Raw genomic sequence first — 23838 nt, 5'->3', positions numbered from 1 at the left:
GCATACTTACGTGAATACTTCCATCCCCCACCCTGCAACGGCTGTGAAGAGCCTTGGGCCCAGATCCCTGGCCGGGTTCATGGCACAGCCACTGTTCATCCCCAAGGAGCAAGTAAGAACAATTATAAGAAGTCCTACTGCAATTGGCTCCAGGCCCTTCGGGACGCTGTTATTTTTAGTGTCAAAAATAGCAAATATAGCCAGAAGAAGAACAGCTGTTGACATCACCTGGCCAAGGCAAAGAAAAGAATATTAAGCAAGTATGTCCAGATTCTTTCCAATAATGAAAATAGGGGCTATGGTAGTTCTGTAGATTGGGGTGGCTTAGAGCTGGTATTTAGATTTATCCCACTATACAGAGTAGAAAAATTTGGAAATCAGTGCCCCTCTATTTCACAGCAATGAGAAGTTTTGATCTCTGCTGAAAGACAGAGACAAGAAACGTGCTGAGGACATTTGAAAAAAGTAATCTGCAACAACCTGATGTGGAAAGAACAGAGGATTAAAAAAGCATCTCCTCTGTGATGTCTGATGCTTTTTCCCCATATTTTTCCCCTATCAATTTAACAGTTCTGTTTACTCAATTTTTGATAGTTCTGCTATGCCAGTGCAATCAGTTACATTGAAATAGAAGTATTTTACATTACTGTAGTTCATGCTGATAAATTAGACTAATTATGCACCTTCGTATCCAGGTATTGCACACCATCAGAAGAAAAAGTGAAATCTACAGACTCAAAACTGATCAGCTAAAAATTAAGAATTGCCAAAATTACTGTTGCACATATAAGTGTAACATGAACTCTGTATTGCAAATGCTAATTGAGCTGAGGAAGGAAATTTTCTTAGAATTGCTTTAATGGAAGTGGAGCTCTGCTTAAATCAAATGCTTTGTAAATGTTGATTTTGCTAATAATTAACTTGATGGGAAAACAGATAGAAGCTTCAGCAATGTCAAAACATTCAATTTCTATACTGATTTAAAGAAGTTTAAGTTTGGGAGTTTTAAAAATTATTTCTATTACATCTGTTTTAAGGTTTGTTTTAAAACACTCATGGGTAAAAACATCTTAGGCGAAAATCTGTTGACTGATCCAAAGATTAGAACTGTCTTTCTTACAAAACTTCAAAATACTGTTTGGGTTTTTTTGAAGCCAGATTGCACAATCTTTTACGTAAGGAATCCTGTGCTCAGGCAATCCCTGGTTTTTCATACCTTGCTTATGCAGTATTTATTTCATGCATGCCTGAAGACGATGGGTAAATTGTTTAGAAGTAGATAAAAGATATGAAACTTCATTTTTTCACTGTTGCATAAGTAGGATTAGAGGATAAATAGTAAATACTACAAATCTATCTGCAAACAGAAGGTCAGAGAAGAGGCTTGTGGAAGCAGAAAACTCAGTTGTTCAGGCTGTCTTAAGCTGTTGGCTTAAGCTTTACTTAAGGAATAATAGGTCCACAAAATGGGCTGGATTTTGATATAATGGGCATGACTGCTGAGGTTTATGGAGAAATACTGATTTATGCTGAGGAAAACCTCTTCCATATGTTGCATTGAAGACAGGTAGAGTGTAACAATTAAGATGATGAAAACAACAATTCAGATGATGTGAAAAGAACAACCTGAAATTATCTTGCTTGTAAAATACTACTGAAAGGTAACCCCTCCAAAACAGCATTGCATTCTCATTGTTTTTTACACAGGGACATATGAGTGAAAGATTCAGAATGCTCCTTAGATCTATGTATCTTTTTACTACTTGATTTTACAGATTTTAGTACACTTGATTTGCAGAATTAAGACAGCAAGTGCACTTACCTGATCTGCAAATCCGTTTATGAGGGACAGATATGGAGCTGGGTATGTTGCAAAGATATGTGCTGTTGCATTAGGTCCTGTGACTTCAAGTTTCCCATCGCTGTAATCCATAAAGGCATCTGTAGAAAACAGCCAGTGACTGCCTGTACTTCTCCACAGACCCTGGGTTTTCTAGGACTGTATGATAAGTCTGTGCACTTCCCAGCTGAAACTGATTTTTAAGGTCCTTTCCAACCCAAACCATTCTTTCATTCTGTGATCTCTTTTTCTGGGAGCACAGTTAATGGATTTGGGGTGATGTACTCATCCTACCCTCCGGTCTCATCTCTCCTCCTGTGCCTTGAAGTACTCATTTCAGAAATCACAGCTTTCAGTATGGGGCTGATTTTCCCCTGCCCACTGCTCCAAACCCAGTGCCAAGGAGCATTTTCTGATTCTGAATACAGTTGCATTATTCTGTAAGAGTTGCTACATTTGGTAAGATGCCCCAAGAAGTGCCTGAGCCCCAAGAAGTGCCTGATGTCCTAGCTGGGCAGTTGTGCATACCCAGCCACCAGGAATTACTTTATTCCATCTGACACTTGTGCAATTTTAGAAATAAATATTTAGAAATAAGAGGACATTGAGATGAATCACTCAGATCTCCATAGACAGACATGGAAAACAAACTCTAATCCATTATTTTATTAGTGAATCCAGTGATGAGATGATACTTGTGAGCAAAGAAACAGCTCCCCATCTCCTGAAGCAAACAGAAAAATCTAATTCTCCTTGCTGCTGTGTTTTTTCTAGCTTTGCCTAAGGCACAACAAGGATGTAGAGAATGTTTAGTTGTTTATTTCAACCAGGCTCTCATTTGTAATGTTGAATTGTTTTTTTGTACTTAACTATTAGGAAAAATACAAGGGTGAGCTACTCTGTCTGTTTTACAACTGGGCGTCAGTGAGTATGGGACAATCCTGCAAGTTGCAGGAAGGAAAAGGTACAGAAGAGGTTTGAGATTTAATAAGAACAAGAGGAGGGCACAGTACTTGAGCAGAGACAGAGACATGACAAAATCCTGCACTCCTGAACATCAGGAAGGTGTCTCCAACCTAAACCCCAGCCCTATGTTCCCTATTTTGGTTCCCTACCCTTCTGCTGCCCTTTTAGCAGAATAGTGGCTCCACCTCCAAGCCCATATGCATATTAACACATTGCTGCATCCTGGCCACAGCTGTAATTCTGCTGTCAGACTTGAGGACAACTCAAATTGAGATGAAAATCCTGTTCTGGAATCCCACAGTCACCACCAAACCCAAATCAATTATAATGGTTCCTAAAGATTTTTCTCCTCAGGATTACTATGGGTACTGAGCCCTGAGCTGACAAATAACGGGCATTTCCATTTGTATTTTCCCTCTGTTGCACCTTGACTCAGCATTGCCTGCAGACATTATGCCCATGAGAGAGGCTTTGCAGGAGATGGGCTGGGCCAGTAGAAGCAAAGTTTTGGAGTAGGATTCATCCAGTCAGTCAGTCTGTTACTAAGTTTTTTTCCTTTTGTGGCACACTGTGGGAAAAAAAGGTGCCTCAAGAAAGGGGTAATCTTTTTTCTTTTTCCCTTTCTAATATGTGACCTCTTTATCACTCTACCTGGAGTTCCTTGCCTTGGAGAGCCACCTCTCTAGGGTGGTCTGAAGTTTGGTCAGGAGGGACTTGATCTCATATCCTGTACTCTCAATGAACGATGTTGGTGATATTTGCCTACAGGCACTTGTAGCAGTTCTTTAATGTTTCTAATTTGCTTGGAAGATGGATAGCCCTATATCCTGGCTATTAAGTAATTTAAAATCCTTACTGAGAAATACATGATCTCAGAGTATCTGATTTCCCATGAATAATTTTTCTAAAAATCAGAACATTTCCTGGGATATTAGTGTTTCAGTAAATCTATAGGATACTTGGAATGTTCGAGCCATTGTTCTTCCCTTCAAACTCTTTACGCTTCTCCCTTTCTTCTTTATGATTTTAGCTTCAGTCCTGCCATTAGCTCTGTCTGAACAAGAGTCCTCTTCCTGCTTGACATTCATTGAGAAACTGGGGCCTTAGAGACTGCCTGACCTCCAGTTTGTCCTGTGAACATGTCTAAGGTGTACTCACCATAATAAATCCCAAAGACAGCCGCTGCTCCAACAAATGCTCCCAGGAGTTGTGCTAATATGTAAATTGGTAATTTGGTCCATTTTAATCTTCCAGTCACGCACATGGCTAATGAAACAGCTGGGTTTATATGACCACCTGAAAAATAAATCACAAAATAAGTCATGTGGATGAGTCAGATACATGAGAATAGGTGAAGGATTTGTAAAAATGCAGGCACTTTTGAGCAGAAGACTAGTACATGCTTTTCTAGATGTTATTCTTTACTTAAATGTTGACTGCAATTAAACTGAAACAAGCTGGATGAAATTAGAGGAGGGAGGGCTAAAGCCACCAAGCTCCATCTTTGTTCTTGATGTTTGTGGACTGTGGTGTTCATCAGACTGCTCTCCTGCAGTCTGTAATCTATAAATCTACAGACAACTTTTCTAGGAAAAGCCTAAATTCGCCTATCAGTTGTGAGGGGAGGGTCCCTCATTCTGAACATATTCTCTCTCCTTGAGGCCTTTGGCTTTGTATTTTTAGGGTAGGATTGGGGCAGCAGAACATTAATTCAGTTTCATAAGAGTGTATTATGATTAAGGACTATCACGGGCTTTATTATGCATCTCGAGGCAGACCCAGAGTACCTTACCTGGGATTAAGTCATGGTTATGACCCTGTCTTCAGCCTGGGGTTACTCAGGCACTCAGTGTTCATGAACACAAAATAAAATAATGTTAGGGCTGTCCAGCTTCCTGCTGGCTGTTGGTGAGCTATGTCTGCATGGGATCTGGGGACAGCAGTGCATAGTTCTTCATCACGGGCTTTCATCAAGTCCTTGCGCTATCCAGGAAGGTCCACGATAAGGAAACTGATAAAGTAGCTGTGCTGGAACACAGAGTTCTATTTCCTGTGGAACTGCCTTGCTTTTTATCCAGGAGTAGCTACACTTGAACTCATACATGAAAAAGATTTAAGTAACAATGGAATTCCTTGTGGTAATTTTAGGTTTTAAAATATATTTATTATGTCACATGATATTCACTTCCCTCAAAACTTTTTATCAACATGGGAAAAAAGTGTTGGAAAACTTCATTGTTTACAAATATGTAGTTGCTCCTTAAGAAATACAAATAGGCAAATAAATAAACCAATGACAAAGTACTCCACAGTAAAAATACTGCAAGGACATAGCATCCATTGCTTATCTTCCAGGTAAAGTCTCCTTTCAGCCTGGATGGATATCAGAAAAAATGGCCCTTGTCTTTGGTAAAAAACCTGAAAGAGCATGTCCCTTATCTGTCAAAGGTTAGTGATGGAGAAAGGGCCTCTATGTACAGTTTCTGTGTTTGTTTGCACTTCAGTGAGTCATTATCTTATGAAATCCAGGCACCTTTGATACACAGCGAACTGACAAACACAGATAACAAGTTGGATAAAACCTTCTTTGTACCATTTCCAAAACTCTGACCTAGTAGCACCAGTCTTGAATTAATTTTGAATTCCTCACTGTGTTTCAAATTCTTCAGCACAGAGAAAATAGATAGATGGCAACTTGTTTAACAGCCCTTCATGTGAATTTTGATTAATTGTTGTCTTGTCTTTTGTTCCTTACTCAGGCTGGAATGAATAATTTTTGTTTCTTTCAACACCTGATATTGTTCCCCACCTGTATATAATACAGGGTGATTATGATGGCCAGGACAAGTCATAATAATATTAGCGATGGCAGATTAACATGAAATCTGGAAAGGAAAAGTCTGACAAAAGGGAGTTAAAAGATTCTTGGTTCTTGTACCACTGCTAGTGTCCTGGTTTAAAAAAAAAAACCACAAAAAACTCCACTTTGGACAGTGTGTTCCCCATTCTTTCGTAGTTGCAGTGATCACAGTCATGAGTTTGAAATGTTACACTGGAAAAAATAGCGGGAAATTATCTAGATATTGAGAAAAATTAGATAGAGAAAAAGTAAAAAGGGGAATTTTCCTAAGTAAAAAGCTAAAATTCACCAAGCAAGCAAACTGTGCTTTTTTGTTACCATGAATTTAGAATTTTGTAAAGAACTGATGCAAAATATTTTAGCAGTATACTTAAACGTGAGACTCCACGGCCAAAGAGCTACAGAAATTGCTAACAAATTCTATATTAGGAACTGGTATTCTGAAGTGTTCACGTAGTGATCATATGTTGGATAATCACAGCCTGTTGAAATATCTGTTCCTACTCCTTCACAGAGAAAGTGCACTGCGTGCAGAATCCTTTGTCATGGGAGAAACACAGGAAGCACAATCCTGCAACATCTGCAACTGCTCTGCCCTGCTGGGATTGAACTCTAATTTTCTACATAATAATGGAGATGAATATTCCTAAAGATGCAAATGTAGGACAGGCCTTCACAGGTTTGTTTTCATGCCACTGCATTAGAAGAGTTTACCTGCCTACATGTAAACCGAGAGCTGTAGTTTAAAGTTGTTCAGATAATAAGACTGTGCTGCTGAATTAGCTTGGTGTGGTATTAAGGCACACTGCTGCTCTATTTCAATAACAGTTACAAGACTGCCTGTTTTGTAGAACCTTGAGCACTTTCTAATGTGAACTTGGAAACCTCCTCATGCCTCTGTAAAAGTATTTGTAAAAGAGAAGAGAAATGGCCCCAATAATTTCTGTTACAGCAACTGTTTATAATGGCCTAGTTATACCTACAGAAATTTGTCCAGACCAACTTTATTCTCTTTATGAAGGGTAAGAAATGTTTTTATGAGAACTGGAGCACCAGGGCACCATTTTCTTTAAGAAGTCCATATAAACTCTGCATACAACATTGTGTATTATAATGCACAATACTTTTTGTTGTTACAGCCCATCATTTTCTATCTTAAAGGGAGAATTTAAATATTAAGAACAGTTGTGCTAATGTATCTGATATTAGTTTGTCCAAACTCAGTGATGGAAATAGGGGAGGGGGCAGCATCCCATATGGCATGTGTAGACACTGGTTAGTTAGCCCAGCTACAGGCAAAAGAGAGATTTCTGACCAATGCTTGTTGAGGAAGAGCAGAAACAAAGGCTCAGTGACAGCACATGGACAGTGTATCACTGAATGTGTTTCTTGTACTGAATCTTTTTGCTGTTTCTGCAATAGCAGACTTGCTATTGCCTGTCATCGGACATGAAAAGACAAACTGCTCTCCGCAAGGTGAACCCTGCTCATCACACCCAGTAGTGGGCCATTCTGCCTTCTAGGTAGCTGGCCACCGTTTTATCTGGTGACTGCTGGATTGCTTTTCACAGTTAATTCCTCAAACGTAGTGCCTGTGCTGTCCAGGATCATCTCCACGGACAGAATTTTCAAAGCAACACCAAGCAGATTTGTGGTTTGCACAGAATACTTTCTGTAAAAGTCAGAGGTCTGCCAAGGCTTGCACACTGTAGTTCAGACCAGAATTTGGTGGAAGATTTCATCAAACACAAAGAATAGGAGGAAACAACAATATAAAGGATTTACAAGCAAAACGCTGACATGACTCTGCTACAGTGGTGCTTACTGTTGCATTGTTTATACCACGGAATGGAAGTACTTTAACAAGGGAGCCTTAAAACTGTAGCAATAAATGCTATATGAGAAAACAAGTCACTTACCAGAAACACCCCCAGTGACATACACTGCTACGGTCACTGCCATTGCAAATCCAATGGACACTGTCATGGGCCCGCCATGGACTCCTCGGCTGAGGACAGCCTGTCCCACACACCCACACCCCAGGGCCTGTGTTTTGAAAGAGAAATGTAAAATCACCAGTGTGTCTACCAAATGCTATTGGTTAGTTTGCAGCCTCTGCTGCTGTCCTGGGATAGCTGCAAACACTATTGAATATTGAAGCAGTGCTAGAATTTGAGATTAGTGGCATGTGTGCCATTGTTGCCTTTGCTGCAATGCACATTTGCTTTTTATTTTCCCTAGCTCTGTCACAAGGAAGAATGTCTGCTAATGAGGACTTCTCTCCCCACAGAAAACAGTTTTCCAGTACAATCATGGGATACAGATCAGAACTTAGAGTGTAAACAAGATCTCACAGCCTCTACAACAAAACTCTGCATCTGAAAGTGAAGAGGGAGTTAATTCTGTAGGGTAAGTTTTCAGTTATAGATTGTTGTTATAAGCAATGAAAAAAATACTATAAAAATTGTGAAAGTTCAAAAAGCTTTTAATGTTTATTGCTGAAACTCTGGAACAGGACAACTTTCTGGCGATTACAGTGTATGTTATTGTTATGCTGACTTTGTATCACATATTGCTCTATCAAAATATTTCACTGGCTCTGCAGCTTAAGTGGGGATATGTGAATAATCCACATTGGAGAATTTTAAGTGAATTTAAACTAGCTTCCATTTTATGTTGGTTCCCCTCAGAATGAAGTTCAGCAACACATTTAAATATTTGCTTAAAAGGACGTTTATTCAGCTCTAAAACTTCTGCTTAGCTTCCAGCATATGTTTAGGTCCTATTAAAGTTGATAGGAAAGATATTCAAAGACACAAAAGGCCTTTAGTTTGAGATAGACTAGCAGATCCATTTCTGTGTCCTTTAAAATCTGCTTTTTAAATATATGCATAAGTGCTTTGCTGAACAAGTATGGAAGCTGTATGGAAGCTATCAAATGATGTCTATAGTCTGAAAGCTTTTTCTTCTCTGCAGCTGTAACTGATGTGAATCTTACCATTTCTGGGATGTGACTAGATTTATCTTGAGCAAACTTAATTGCTTATTTTCATTTACATGGCAGTTGTGTTCAGAACCTGCAAAATAATGGCAAAATCTCTCCTGCCTTAGGAATAGACTGTACCAGAAAGATTTGGTGATTGAGTTTTAATTAGCAAGTCCTACTAAAATGGATGCAATTAAAACAGGCAAAATCATACTTTTGTTTCCATTATTTCCCCAAGGGGCTTTAGCTAACACCAAAATGTGACAGAAAAGCTCTCAACCTCTTAACCAGCTTTGTAACGCAGATGGCGTTTCTGTTATAAGTGCCCCGAGACTGTGTCATACACCCAGGTGCAGTTCTTGCCTTAAGGTCAGAATCATGTAAGCAAACAAAACATGGTCTGGTGCCAAAGTGTTACAGCTCTGGGGTTACGTAAGGGTAGGGTGGTGTTAGATAGCTGCAGTTTATTGGACTGGATAATTGAAAGCTCCAAGACACATCGCAGGCTGCAGTCAGACTCTGCAGTGGATGACACACGCTTACGTTAGGAGTGCTCCCATTGCCCCATCCTATACCCAGCAATGCAAAGGGTAAGCACAGATGCACACACGGATAGCAAACCAGGATAAAACACAATGGAGTTGTTCACAGATGAAATTACAAGGTTTTTTTAAAACTTCGTATGAGACAATTCTATTCATAATGCATTTATGTGTTTAATATGGAAAGAATGGTTATGCTGAAATTCATTAAGTTTGAGATGAGGGCATGAGTCTAGAAGAGGTGGAATTAGACTTCTCAAAGGGAGTCATCCAGAATTTCCTCAAGTAAGATTTCAAGAAAGACATAGCTCAGACGGGGAGCAAGTTCAGTAGGCTGCTCTGGGCTCCTGTGTGCCAGGGTGCAGGTTGTGTTCAGGAAACCAGATTGATCTGCAAGTGTGCTGAAAAAGTTTTGCAGATTCAAAGAAAAGGCCATTCTTTTGAGAATATTAACCTGGTCTGGTCAAGGATGATGAAAAAAGAGTACAGGAGTAGAGGAGATGGTTATAGAAAAAAATAGAGACAGTAACAACATCTGCATATACCAACTACAAATGTTCAAGAGGAGGGAAGGAAATAACAGAGAGAGGCTGTGATCTCCCTTCCCTGATTACCAGAACTGAAGAGAATCATAGAGAAACAGCTGCGTAATCCTCTTGCATAGTAGGTTCTGCTCTGCATGTTGTAGGGAAGCACACAAGTACAGATGCTCCCTTTCTGTGCTCAGCAGCCTCAGGAGGAGGCAGACGAGCCAGCTGGGACACAGCTGCACTCAGTGCTCCTTGGGACAGGACTGCCTGTGCATGTACAGTGAATGAACCACTGCAGGCACAGTCAGTGTGTGCCCATTTAGGGGTGGGAAAACAGGGAACTGAACCTGCAAATCTGAACCATCCCACAGTAATAATTTCTTCATTTGCTGACCTTCTAAGAAGGAGAGAAAAAAGTCTCACACCTTCTGTAGCTAAGTTGGCACAACTGAAAACTATCACCTAATCATGTAATTAGGTGAGCAGCAATTTAATACCCTGTGAGTCTTTGCTTGACTGAGTTAAGACCAACTAGATCATCAAGTTGTAACTAAATATTCTAGCATTTTAGGCCAAGCTCAGCCATCGTTTGCACCCACAAAACTCATACACTGAACCATGCAAAGTTAATGGGAATTTAATTTATAGTAGAATATAGCCAGATCTCTTTATCTTATCTTGTCTGTCTTATGTTACCAGGTTTTCCTCTCAGCAGTTGTCTATAGCTTGATCTGCTTAAATTTATTGGAGTAGATTCAGCACTGACTTTTTATGCTCACAAAGTAATTAGATTATAGTCATAAAGAACGTGTTTGGGTGTGGAAGAGCTGTCTGCACCTTCTCTGCCAAAAAAACTTGCTTCATAGACATTAGATCCTTGTCTTTCTTTTAGGTAACAAGGCTAATGTTAGGAAAGGAAAACAATTGGCCTCCAATGAGCATAAGGTCCTATTACTCCCTGGAAGCTTTTCAGGATTTTCTGTATCCCACTCATCAGACTGAAGATCTGTACAATTTTCAGGATTTTGTCAGATGCTCATAATAGTACTGTTCACTGAAAATGTAATTTCCTGCAGTATGTGAATCCAGGATTTTAGGGAATCCATTTTTCTACACGGAAAGCTTTAGGTATCTTAAAGGAAAATGCTTATACACAAGAGCTGCCTCCTTGTCAGAAGCCCTAGAGGTCATGTGCAGTCATAGCCAGACACTCTGCCTGTCCCATCAAAGAAGCAGCCAAGTGTCCTGATTTTCAGCAGAGTGGAGACAATGACATGGGCGTTGTCACACCTTTTACATCACCAGCACCAAGCTGTGGTGAGTCACATACCTACAGCAGGGTACCACGGCTGTCCCTGCGGGCAGACTGTGGCCTCAGTGGCTGCCCAGCTGATGATGCTGTGCATGAGTACACCTGCTCAAAGGAATGCAGAGTCAGCAGTTGCAAAAAATATTAGGTTTTTTAATTATGAATTGTACATTTTCATTCAGGATATGCTAGAAAAACAGTTCAGAATTTTCTAGTTTAGTCAGTTTTCAGGACAGAGTCATACTTCAACAACAGCAAGTTACGAAGAATCTCCAAGGGTCCCTCCATCAAAGGACGACTCTCTGTAAGGCTGCCTTTGTTCAGGTAAGGTAGCAGCCCTGCCCTTTTGCCATGCCACGCTTCCACCCCTGTTCTCCCACTGTTCCTCAGACAGGCATTTCTTGCTATCCCAGGACTTGTCCTCTCCTGTTTTCCAGACTGGACAGGCCTGAAGTGCTGCTCTGGATTCTGCCATGTGTGCATTTGTTCGTGCCCAGAGCTGTGCAGGGCACAGACTCTGGGGCAGTGCAGGGTTAGGCTCAGGCTGTCCTCGCAGTGAGTGTCCTGCTATCCTAAAGCTGCCCATTCCAAATCTGGGGGAGCAGAGTGATATTCTTGGATACCTCAGGACATGAGAGGAAGCCCTAGTATTTCACTTCTTAGGCAAATCTCCATGATTTCTTCAAGCAGCCAGACTTAGCACTGCACATTTAGGCCCTTAAAAGCAGGGATACAGGCTGGAAGAGTCTGAGAATCCTCTGGGATTTGGGAAAAGTAGTTGCCTTTGCACTTCCTGTTGGCAGGGATCTTTCAGACCAAAATTGCTCATGAAAACATTACAGGGTTGGATGTGGATGTGCCTTGTGTAGTCCCCCCTGCCCAACATTATTATTTCTATATAGAATTAGTTACTTATAAAAGTAGTAAATAAACCTTTCAGTTTAAAAGGCTCTGAGTGCTAAATTGATGGTGTCCTCCTAAAGGTCTTTAACTTAGAGTGTATTTTACAATACACTCCTAAATTTCAGAATACTTTCATTCCCACCCCCTTCACTTACAAAACAAGTCTGCTTAAGAATTTATCTATGGCATTTCATAATAAGGTGTTTTATAACACATTAAAAACTCATTCTACACAGAGTCATATTTTTGCTATGTTGCTGTGTTATGTAGGGTCTTAATTTAGGTGTGACTCCTAAGCATTCTTTCAATAGGGACAGTAATTCTAACTGCAGAGATATGTAAGAGCTTCTAAAAGTCAGGGCATTAGCTCTGCAAGAATTCAAGTTGCAGGAAACTCCCGTTGTTTCAGGCAAGAACAGTCTTCATCTAGCTTAATGTTTAATATTTTCTCTTTTGTTAAATCAGACAGTACTTAAGCTTTTAAAGGTGAGATAAAAATACAACTTACCTGTCAAAGTAATTCTTAAATACTTTAAAAGCACATGGCTCTTATTTTATCATTAATGAAATGTTTTGATGGTGGTGGGGAGGACTTCTGTACCTTACAATTTAATCAAGCTTAGAGTAATAAAAAATCACTGTATCTGTTCTCTTGATCTCCTGGGACACAACCAATATCCTCTGGGGTTCAGATGGATTTCCCTTTATTTTTTTTTCAGACTTGATATCTAGTAAATACGGGGGGTGGGGGGGGGGACCCCCACCCTTATCATTTAGTTAATTAAATAGTATAGAGATAAGCCTTATAATTATTGACATTTTCAAACCATTTTCTAGTGACAGAAAGCATTACTACTTGGAGACATGAACGTAAATTTAAAAAGTCTTTGGATGGATTGTGTATATAAAACTTTTAAAACATATAAAGACCAGTTTCAAATTGCTTTGTGGGAAAAAAATACAGGAAAAACATTGAGGGACAGACTATCCTGTGTTATATAACCTGATGCTTTTAAATTTTTATTATTGCTTTTGCATACACAATAGGAGAAAAATAAAAGTTTGAAATCACCTGGAGAGACTGCAAAGGTCTGCATTTTCTCCTATTTTATTATGATTAATGTTGCATTCTTCATCCTGAAATGCTAAATGCTTTTCTTTCCTGAATTATAGAGGGCAACTGGCTTGAATCAGTTTCTTCAGTGAAGATTATTTTTATTTTCTTGCTAATTTTTAGAAATTCAGGAGAGAAAGGAATTGAAATGTGATACTCAGACACAAACTTTAAGGGGTGAAACACTGCCCCTTGCATCAGGGCTAGAAAGGAAAGCGAACAAAATCTTACCTAGTAGCTTCTTGAGGAGAAAAAGAAACTATTCAGGTGCTGCTTCCCTCCCATGTTACAGGTTTATTCTTGAGCTGAGAGGTTTCTTTGCTTTGCTTCCCACATCAACTGAAAAGCTTAAGATCTTTCCAACTCTTAAAATATGTTTAGCCTCTATATCAGCACTCAAGGAATCACAGTATTCAGAAGGAGTGCAAGAGTGGGCATTGCAGATTCTGAGACAGGAGATTTTCTGTGCTCTTCTTGCAGTTTAAGGGTAAAAGTACAAAAAAAAAAGAGGAGGAATGCTTTTAATAGTAAAGAAACCCTTGAGGAGTGGGTCAGAGAAACTGAGTCACAATTGCCTTTAAACCAGACTGTGGACTGGAGAGCTCACTAGAACTCACTCTTACCCAGAATGGTTTATTGAACTGTTGAGATCGCAAAGATATAAACTCACTGCATGGCACAAACTACATTTATTATCTTTTATTCAGTTCTCCAACTGTTTATGACAGTTTTAAAAAGTTACTACTTTTACTACCTTTTTTTTTATTTGATGAAACTTTCAAAAAAAAAAAAACACCCTGTAAATTTGTGTCTGTAAAATGTAAATTCAAGTTTTGCACTCACAGTTGAACGTTGGAAAGATGCAAATATTCTGCAAGACTCAGGGAGAGGGTCTACACTTCAATCCTATAGATGCAGACTTTCTGGGAAAAAGTGTATCTAGAGAAAAAGGTCTTGGAAAATTAAGTTCAACTTACTGTTAAACAATGAGAGTTGAGTTATGTGTTGGGGCTGATATTGCAGAAATGAAGGTAATTTTGTTTCAAAGCTTTCGTGCAACACAACATCTGAGTCACCTGGCAGTTTGAAATGTCAGGTACTGGAAAACTTAAGTTTGGATTGAAAAGAAAATATTTCCTGTGACTTTTCGGAATTACTTGCTGTAATAAACATTTTTGGGTAAAAGAACAATTAGGTAACCTTCCTTTCAGTTTTTTCATGTTGCTAACTACTCAGCTGAATTAAAGAATGACTTCAGAAAGAGGAGTGTTGTCTAGAAAAAACATTAATTAATTTTGATAATAGTAACACTATGGAAATAATACCTGTGTGCAAGAACCTCCTTAACCTCAGCATAACTATGGGTCTTCCTTATCACTTTGTCTTCTCTTTGCAATGCTGATTTAATACAGTTGCAAAAAGAGAAAGAGTTTGCACAACTTCACCAGAACCATTAGCAAAATTTAGTGCCATCAAAATACATGCAACTATGATATTAGATTTGTAAGTGACATCTATTATTTATTGGTTGTACTATAGTATTGCTGCTAGAGACCCTCATGTATGGATCTCTGACATAAGAGCTGCTTTTCAAAGTGCAAACCTTGCTAAGGCCCATGGAATCATTGTGTAATATTTAAAAAGCTGAGTGATATACCAAAATATCAATTATAAATACATTTTAATAACCCTTTTGTCTAGCTTTGACAAAATTAAGCTCACTGTTTAAGAGCTAACAATACAAGATTCTGTTCTCCGGGAAAGTCATTGCTCATGGAAAACAAGGCAGCTGTTGGATACTACTGATACTTAATTTTATATCTTGAAAGTATGCAGAGCAAATCTTGTTTATACTGTAGGAAAAAAGTGCCTCCCTTTCACAAAAATTTAGAACATGGAGTTTACCTTTGTTTAAAATTTCTAAGAAGTGATTTTGTATTAGATGCTAAACACTTACTTAAGGGATAAAGGATCAAAAGCTATGTTTGCTTTCATGTAATTACATCATGTAATGAGAATTCTAACACGTGTTTAGAATAAGGAATACATGTTACCACACAGGATTGTAATTAACATGCCATGGGAAATAGGGCCACAAAATGAAAGAAACAGAAAAGCTATTTAAATTTTGATCTTCTGGACTGAGCAAATCCATCCAGTATCAATCTTAAAGATTTTTCAGGCAAGACTCAACTCTGCAACAAAACAGGAGTGATAACTTACATAACAAAGTGGACAGAATATGAAAACCAGACTAAAATAATTTGATGATCAAAAGATAAATAACCTTCCTTCTCATGAGCTGGACTATTTTCAGTGTGGGGTTTTACAAATTCAGTTCTTGCTTGTCCCCTGCATTCTCTGAGTACACACAAACATTTGCTTCAATGGGATTTGCAAGAGGCTCCATACCTCCAGCTGGAGACCAGGCTTATAGGAAAAAAAAAAATATATACATATATACACACAGGAATATATATATTAGGAATATATATACTCCCCACTTGTCTTTATATGCTAAATGGAAGGCTGTGTTCTGTCTCAGCAAGGAAGTGTATGCTGCTCCAAAGTCAGGAGATTCTGGCTCCTCTGCAGCTCCTTTCTGGGAAACAAAGTTCAGTAAGATGCTCTTGAGAGTGAAAATGAAATACAAACTCTGTTAGGTGAGCAGTAGCTGTTAAAGGAAGCCACATGGCCCATTTGGCATCTCTTTCTGGAATTGTTTCAATTCAGATATACTTAATGATGTATGTCAGAATAAATCCCATTTTGTTTGAGAGCAGTGCAGTCAAGATCTGAAGGGGAAATATGGAGAGATGCATGATTAAAAGCAGAGAGGCAGTTGGATAGGTGAGCTCCAGACAGACTCTCTGAAAAGTCACATAAGCCATCCATCTGATGCAGTGTGGCTTCCTGGTTATTTTGTGCTGGCACCCAGATGTTGTCCCCCAGAGGAACTCCCAGGAGCACCCAGAGGAAATGTACTGGACAGGGGACATGATGGAAGCAAAAAGCTCTCCAGAGAGCTCTCCCTCAAGGGAGGCCTCCGGGGCAGTCCCAGATACAGAAGGCTGAGGCTGTCTGAGGATGGGAAATGTGGCTCTCAGCCACCATGGTCCAAATGCAGGGGTGTTGTCCCACCTCAGGAAACCTCCAGGCTCCTCAAATTCAGTATTCCTTGCTAACTCTGAGGTTGCAATCAGGTGCTTTGATGAGCTGAGAGAGGGGCTCACACGGGCTATGTCTGTGTTATCAAGTTGTGTAGTGCAAGCACCTGAGAACCTGACTGTGGACCTCTCAGGAGGGATTACTTATTAGGAGCATCTCCAGTCTGATCCACTGCACTGAGCGTCTACTAATGGTCAGCAGAGTTCCTGTGATTCTGGAGTTCACCTTCCACCTTATTTTCACCTGGGAAGAATTCCATCTACGTGCTCTGGGACCATGCTGCAAGGCAAAGTGCAGTGTGTGAGGTAGGGATGACCAGGAGACTGGTCATCCAACTCTGTGCCCAGTGGCTTTCTCAAGGCTTGTTGTCTCAAACCTGTACAACACCGCAGGCCACACCCTTTGCACCCCGAGGTGAAGACTTGGTTTTTGCCTGGTGAGTGATTTCACTTTCTAGATTTCCTGTTTGCAAAATAATGTTGCAAGGCTGAATTACCAAAGAGAGTTAGTTTCAGTTCATATTATTACACGGTCTGTGATATTACTCTCCAGAAAAAGTAGAAATAAGTGATCTGGAGGAATGGAATCTCACCCAGCTAACTCCCTCTCAGTGTCGCTGGGTTGGTGGCAGATTTAGGTATGGTCAGCTAGCACTGACTGCCAGACAGAGCCCGTGGGTAACAGAAAGGCTGTCTCAGCCTTACTCCCTGGCACAGGTGGTCCCCACAGGCTGTAAACCCACCCCAGTGAAACAAAATGGCTTTCAGCAAAGGTCTGAAGCAACTGTCCTGTAGGCTGTGAACTCTTGTCTCACTTTCACTTTGTAACAGGATTAAGACACATGCACCATCCTGTTACCATCACTTCTTTTGCATACATGGTGTCTGGTTTTTAAGGATTTCTGTCCTCTGGCTTACCAGGGTGCTCCTTTCATCAGCTCCAACTTAAGATGAGTGTTTAATATTTATCTGTACTTGAAGTGAAAGTGTTAGATGACTTAAGCTGACAGAGCTTAAAAGCAAAAGCAATAAACAACAGAAAAAAAGTCAGTTTCTTCACAATAAACACTTTGTACTGCTGCTCACTTGTGCAGTTTAAACACAAGTTTATCCAAGCACAGAGAAAGCTGCTGTTTAATCTATGTGAGGCTCTTCTCTGTTTTAAGCCAAGGTTAAAACTAGCAAGGGTAAGATAGAAATGAGAAACTGAGATTATCAACAATTTTGTAGCTTTATTTTCTACCACATTCATATGGTGAATATACTAGAAAATGGGATCTGGGTTTGCATTTCCTCCTAGTCTTGTCCAGCAGGACATTAAATAATAGCATTTGCAGTCTAATCTGCACTTTAATACGTTTTCTTCACTTGCCTAATTTCATTAATGGAAAGAGGAGGATGATCTTGTGGCGAGGTCAGAGTACTGGAAGTCAGGTGATGTGGGTTATATTCAGAGTTCTGCCGCAGGCTTCCTGTGCAGGCTGCTGTAATCAGGTTTGCTAATATACAAAATGAAGATAATGACATTTCCCCTCCTTACCAGGGTGTTGTGACACTTAATTCATTAATGTTTGTAAAGTGCCCTGTGCTCCTTGCTTCTAAATGTGCTCCTTACTGTAATAATGTCTTATGGATGGTATTAAATTTGAGAATAATATTATTTTAGTGCCTGCACATTTCAGTTGGATGAAGCGTAGTAAAAAACATTATTTTATGAGCTACTGGAATTTTTTAGACGACTTACTTGAAATTTAGCTAATACAGTTATATTTATAAAACATACTATGTCTGTATTATGTCTGCTTCTTATTTTTTTGTCCTTTTCACTGTGATGAAGTATTTAGCAATAAGCAAGACTGCTTTGTTCAGACTAAAAGGAGAAAGAAAGAGTTTGGCATAAATACTCTCGCTGCTTGACTTGTAGCTCTGCTACTGAGCCTGCTCTCTACCCTGGTGAATCACAGCTCTATGTCCCAGTCCAAAATGCACAGAAAAATTGAGAAAGACATGAAGTAAAAAAAAAAATATGGGATTATGAAAATAGGGAGTTTTGGTATTTACCTAAATTGTTGCAGTGCTACAGGACCAAGCAACAGTATAATTTATGTAGTACAGTCAAAAACAAAACAAAAGATAGATAACTTAAAAAATCTCCAAAGGTTTGGCAATGCAACTCCCAATAAATTCACTATCAATCACATGGCTAAATTTCTACATTGCACAGCAAAACAGCTCAGCTAAAAGTTTCCTAATGTGCAACACAGTATGTTTGTTAAAGCACCTAGAATTACGGAATAGGAGCAAAAGTAGAATAAACTGCTGAGTTTTTAACAAACAGAAGAGTATCAACAACATCCAATCTGGCTTTTTCAGAATGTGCTAATTCACTGAAATTCTGCAGCTCTCTGAAATCTAATGCTGATCAGACAGTTGTAATACATAAAACTATCTGGTTTTTATAGCCAATGATAATTACACCAGGTGAAGAAAGGAATTAAAAACTTACCAGCAACAGGAGCGATTCATTCGGGGCTGTGAATTGTCAGGAGCCACAAGGCTGCTGGTACAGCACAGGGTAAAAGAGAACATGTCCCCTCACAAGCACTGTCCAACATTAGATTAGTAGGAAGAAAGGAAAGCAGCTGACACTTACTATCAATATAAAAGTTCCCAGGAACTCTGAGAGGGCTTCTTTAACCAAGCTGTTCTTCAAGGAAAATTTCTCCTTTAAACTCCTTTTGCTTTTCCGGCTCATTTTGGCTTCCTCTGTTGTTCTGGTGCCCTAGTTACAAACACACACAAAATTTGCTCTGTATTCGTCCCTGCTCCAGCTGAACTTTGACACTTTTACTTAAACATTGAAATATGAGATTTCATCTTGCACAGCCAGTGAAATCATCTGACTGCAGGCATTGACAGAACCAACTCAACATGCCCTGACACTTCATCATGGCTTTGCCATTCTGTGTCTCCTCTGAGTACACTTCTATTTATACTCATTAGATAATACCCGTGAGTTCACAATCAGAACTCTTTTCTTACAGAATGGATTAATCATTACCTCTCCTGCTATGTTACTTTTTTTTAAATCCTGGAAAAAAATGAATAAAATGTTATTTTTATCATCCTGATCAAAAAGAAAGGCAAAAAGATAAACCACAAGTAAGGAACCAAAATAGAGTTGCAAATTTCTCTCTGACCTAGATTGGGACTTAAACTATGCTACTATTGGCTGTCCAAGGTTTCAAGGGGAGGTTGTAAAAGAGAGTGAATGCTTGGGAGAATGCTGTGCTGTACCCTGTACACAAAAGCTCCTATCTTGTCACCTCTGAGAGATTTCAGTGGCTAATGAGGAATCTTACCTTGGTGTAGTGTGTTGTATTTGCATATTCACTCACAATACTCTTTTTGGACTAAATGTCTTGCTCTCTAGTGAACTCCCCTGTTTACATAAGAGCAACGAGGCAGAATAAATTAGGAACATTTAATGAAATTTGCTTCGGTCCAGTGGCTCCCTATAATGCAGTAAAGGCAAGTGAGGGACTATATATCTCCAATTTTCTTAGCTTAAAATTGCATAGATACTACAATATGAATCATAATAATAATACTTTCCATGTTCTTAAGACATGAAGTTGCTGAATACCTCAAAGAATTGAGGCTGCTAGAGAAAAATATTCCACTTTTATCTCTTAAGCATCTTGAACGGTTTTATCAGATGTAGTACTGACTTGAGGCTGTCTGGTTGATTTACAAGTATTTTCTGTCATTTGACTTGACACCAAAACCTTAGCCCAGTTCTCTGGATTATTTTGGCATGTGTTGTACATGTTCAGTGCCTTGGTTTGTATCTGTCCTAAACAGGGCAGAGCTTTACAATTTGGGCAAATGAGCCACTTCTGTTATCCCCCCCAGTGCTCTTCCCTTCCTCCAGCTAGGACCTGATGCACGTTCCCTTACCAGCAGTCACCTTACAACCACCAGTTTCAACCCTTAACCACTCAGTTCACCCCCAAGACTCAGTTTTAATCCTTAACTGATTTTCTGCGTCCTTTTACTCACCTTTCTCTACCTGTGCATCCAAACACCACTTTGCCTTTTAGCTGTTTCGGCAAACACTGGCCTGTGGAGCACCACGGAGCTGGTGAATCATGAGGTGACTCCATTTGTGCTGATGCTGCCTGAGCCAGCTGAGCTGCAGGTCCTGCTCTACAGGACCTGTCTGTGGCACAGTCAGCTGGGAGCTGCCTCTGAGAAGGCCCTGAAAATAGCCTGTGTATGGCAGCTGGAAAACCTTTACCCTACACCACTGAGAAAAGACATTATTCGGGACCTTAATTATCACAGCATGCTAAAGTATATGTTTGTTATGTCTCTAAGAGAAGTCAGAATTATGTATACAGTAGAGCTGAGGATGCTAGGAAGGCCATTCATTACAGCAGGAATAAGATAAACCACTTCCTCTCTTCCAGGAAAATGATAAATAAATAAATACGTTATGAAAACAATTTTTAGTTACTTGTCTGTAGCAGTTCTTTCTCTTATGCAGATGCAAGTCTCACTCACAAAGTAGTATGTGGATACCTCTGAGTTTAGTCTCATAACAGGGGTTAAGAAATTAATGCTCTTTTTCAACTAATTGTAGGGCAATAATGTGTCAGATACAGAAATTCCTACTTATTTGTCCACATTGTGTTGCCTTCCTTATAGAAATTTTCTCCCTTTACAGGGTGGAGAACTGGAACAAATACTGTTATTTTGCATTTGCTTTTTTTTTCAGATTGTCCTCAGTACTTTATAGAAATTATACTATTTTACCCCATTATTAGGAACTGTGGCGCTAAGTTAGACCAAGGGTCCTCCTCAGCTCCATAACGAGATTCAAGCAGATGCTCTGAGAAAGTATTGAAGAACAGAGTACACAGGGGATGATGATTCCCTCGGGAAATCCTTCCATCTTTTGACAGTTGCCAATTTAAAGTCACTGCCACACTTTTCAAAGAGAAAAGGGGGCAGCAAAGAACACTTGAACTAAGTTTCTCCTTGTATTGTACTGAGAAAGAGATTCTAAAGACATTTCCCAAATCTAACAAATGTGTATGTAACATTACAAGAAAGACAAGTAAAATGTAAAGATAAACACCAGGAAAGCTTTGACCTTAATTACTAACGCATTTAATTAACCCTCTGTTTTACTGCCTTTTAGTCACATGCAGTGGACAACCTGGTTGGACAATGGAAAGAAAATACTCTGGGATTTTCCTGCTGCTCCCAGGGTTATAGTGACAAGGATCCTGGAAGTGCCACCCATAAATATTGACAACTGTGGTATCTGAAGGGAAAAACTGCGGACCTCCTCCAAAAATGGAAGCTATAGATAAGGTAGGAGCATACATATTAAATGTAGAACCACAACAGAGTTCACCAAAAAGATTTTAGTGTTTTTCCAAGAATGTAGAAGTTACAGTATAAATGTTTTCAAATTCCATTACCAGAGGAACCCTGCAAGAGAGTAAGTAAAGCTATAGAGGGTGAAAGGTAGAAGCAGCATTCAGGGTTACAAACTCCACAGCTCAAAGAATTATTTGCCTTGCTAAAGAACCAAAGGTGGTGGGCTGAGTGTGAACTGTCCTAAAATAAATTGCCAGTAGGAAACACCTCAAGAGAAATTTTAAGTTAAAGAGTAACTAATTGCTGGATCTGCACAGTATTTCCACCAAGGGATTAAAATGTTCAGCTTCTCAAGTGCTAGCTCCAGTGGGTTGTTTTTTGCTCAACCTGATCCTCATGCCAGCAGAACAGAACATAGGAAATGTACCAAAGATCCACAGATCTTTCAGGAGAGTCCTCCAAAGGTGATCATGGGAACTACAAAACTGTCAGTATGACTTCTGTGCCAGGAAATTTAGATGAACTGCTGTAAAAAATAAAATCAATAGACACATAGATATAGCTGATACTCTGGAGGAGCATCAAATGGATTCTGTTAAGGGAGGTTGTGCCTCACAAATCTATTGACATTCTTTAAAGTCTTCAAAAACCACATTGATATTATTGTTCATTCTTGAATGTGTGATCAGTGTAACCTTAGATTGCAAGAGCAAGGCTCTTGGGACCCTTACTCCCAAGCAGTCTGGACTGAACTATTTCTTCTCTTCACCTGGATTCAAGCAGAGCAGGAATTCACATGGTGTATATAAGCTAACCATTTTTATAGTAATCTTCACTCCTATAGAAATAGCAAAGTAGAGAATAATACACATAGCTCCCACAGTTTAAATCCCCTGGGTAACAGTATATACTGTACTGAATTTTTAATAGCACATTATTCAGAGTATCACATAAATTGTTATTACTGATGTAATAAAACCTAAACCAACACAGCTGGAGAGACCAAGGCTATAAATACACCATATATTTTTTGTATTTTAATAATATGGGCCAAATTACTTTAAAGTCTGCTGATTTCAGTTGAATTAGACAAACCCTGAATGTGTACCTCTAATATAATTCATGTCCCTGGTCAAATGCCTCTACCTAATTTATTAATTTCAATTTTCGTATAGAAACTGCTGCATGGCCCTTGAAGGATGTTCTCTGTTTTATGGATTGATTCTGCTGCTGGGGAACTCAAGGAAAAAAAAATCCAGGTGAGGAAGATATGAAGACACTGTAATTCAGTATTCTAAGCCTTTTTGCATACACAACCTCCCTATTTCTGTAGTTCTTGTGTTTTCTGATCACCCCTCTGTCTCTGCTGTAGTCTCTGCTGAAAAAGTGCTGAACAAGGGAAATATTTGCAGTGTGCAGCTCTGGTTCAGCTAAGCCCACCTTGGAGGAGGGGCAGGCATATGAGGGGACCCTTTGAGAATTTGTTCTTTCTTCTCTGTTTCTGTGATCTCAGTGTCCAGACAAAACATTTCAGTCGGGATCATGAATATGAGATCAAACCCACACCATGTATGTGTTTTTTAAGCTTTTTGCTGGTAATCTTTAAGGCCTGATTGAAAGCTTATTGAAGTCTGCTGTTGCTGGCAACTGACTGGGAGCTGGTAAATGTTGTCCCTATTTTCAAGAAGGGCAAGGAGGAGGACGTCTGAAACTACAGGCCTATCAATCTCATTTCAGTGCCTGGTAAAGTTATGGAGAAGATATGGAGAATGTATTGAAAAACACCTGAAAGACAATGAAGTCATGGGTCACAGGCAGCATGGCTTCAGGAGAGGAAAGTCCTGCTTATCAAACCTGATTTCCTTCTTTGACAAGGTAACCCACCTTAGCTGATCAAGGGAAGGCCGTTGATGTAATCTTTCTGTATTTCAGTAAGGCTTTTGATACTGTCTCTCACAGGATCCTGGACAAAATGTCCAGCCCACAGCTGGATAAACACATCAGGTGGTGGATGAGCAATTGGCTCAGGGGTCAAGCACAGAGGGTGACAGTGACTGGGGTCACATCAGACTAGTGACCTGTCACTCGTGGGGTTCCACAGGATCTTGATCCCTGTGGTCTAAAACATCTTTATAAATTACTTAGGTGCAGGACTGGAAGGGACACTGAGCAAGTTTGCAGGTGACCCAAAGCAAGAAGAAGCTGTTGAGTCCCTGGAAAGAAGGGAGGC

General features: G+C 39.6%; 1 protein-coding gene and 1 long non-coding RNA gene across 3 annotated transcripts in view; one reads left to right on the top strand and one right to left on the bottom strand.

Annotated features, from left to right (window-relative positions):
- AQP9 (aquaporin 9) overlaps positions 1 to 19225 on the bottom strand; it is a 28005-nt gene extending 8780 nt beyond the window's left edge. The window contains exons 1-5 of one of the 2 annotated variants that reach the window (XM_027881520.1): positions 18871 to 19225; positions 7586 to 7712; positions 3965 to 4102; positions 1823 to 1941; positions 11 to 228 (exon numbers count right to left, since the gene is read on the bottom strand). In XM_027881520.1, the coding sequence (XP_027737321.1) occupies positions 11 to 228; positions 1823 to 1941; positions 3965 to 4102; positions 7586 to 7712; positions 18871 to 18972 (704 nt within the window). In that variant the 5' untranslated portion in view covers positions 18973 to 19225. The other variant, XM_027881521.1, reaches the window with a different exon arrangement.
- On the top strand, positions 6215 to 23370 carry LOC114056364. The gene is made up of 4 exons (XR_003570988.1): positions 6215 to 6345; positions 7957 to 8075; positions 22784 to 22867; positions 23346 to 23370. It is a non-coding gene; the product is annotated as an uncharacterized LOC114056364 (long non-coding RNA).
- Positions 23371 to 23838: the final 468 nt, after the last annotated feature.

The sequence above is a fragment of the Empidonax traillii genome, unplaced genomic scaffold (assembly GCF_003031625.1).
Source record: "Empidonax traillii isolate 1590-97213 ecotype Southwest subspecies unplaced genomic scaffold, ASM303162v1 scaffold90:size2128546, whole genome shotgun sequence".
NCBI lineage: Eukaryota > Metazoa > Chordata > Aves > Passeriformes > Tyrannidae > Empidonax > Empidonax traillii.
This window is presented reverse-complemented; position numbering and strand designations above follow the sequence as displayed.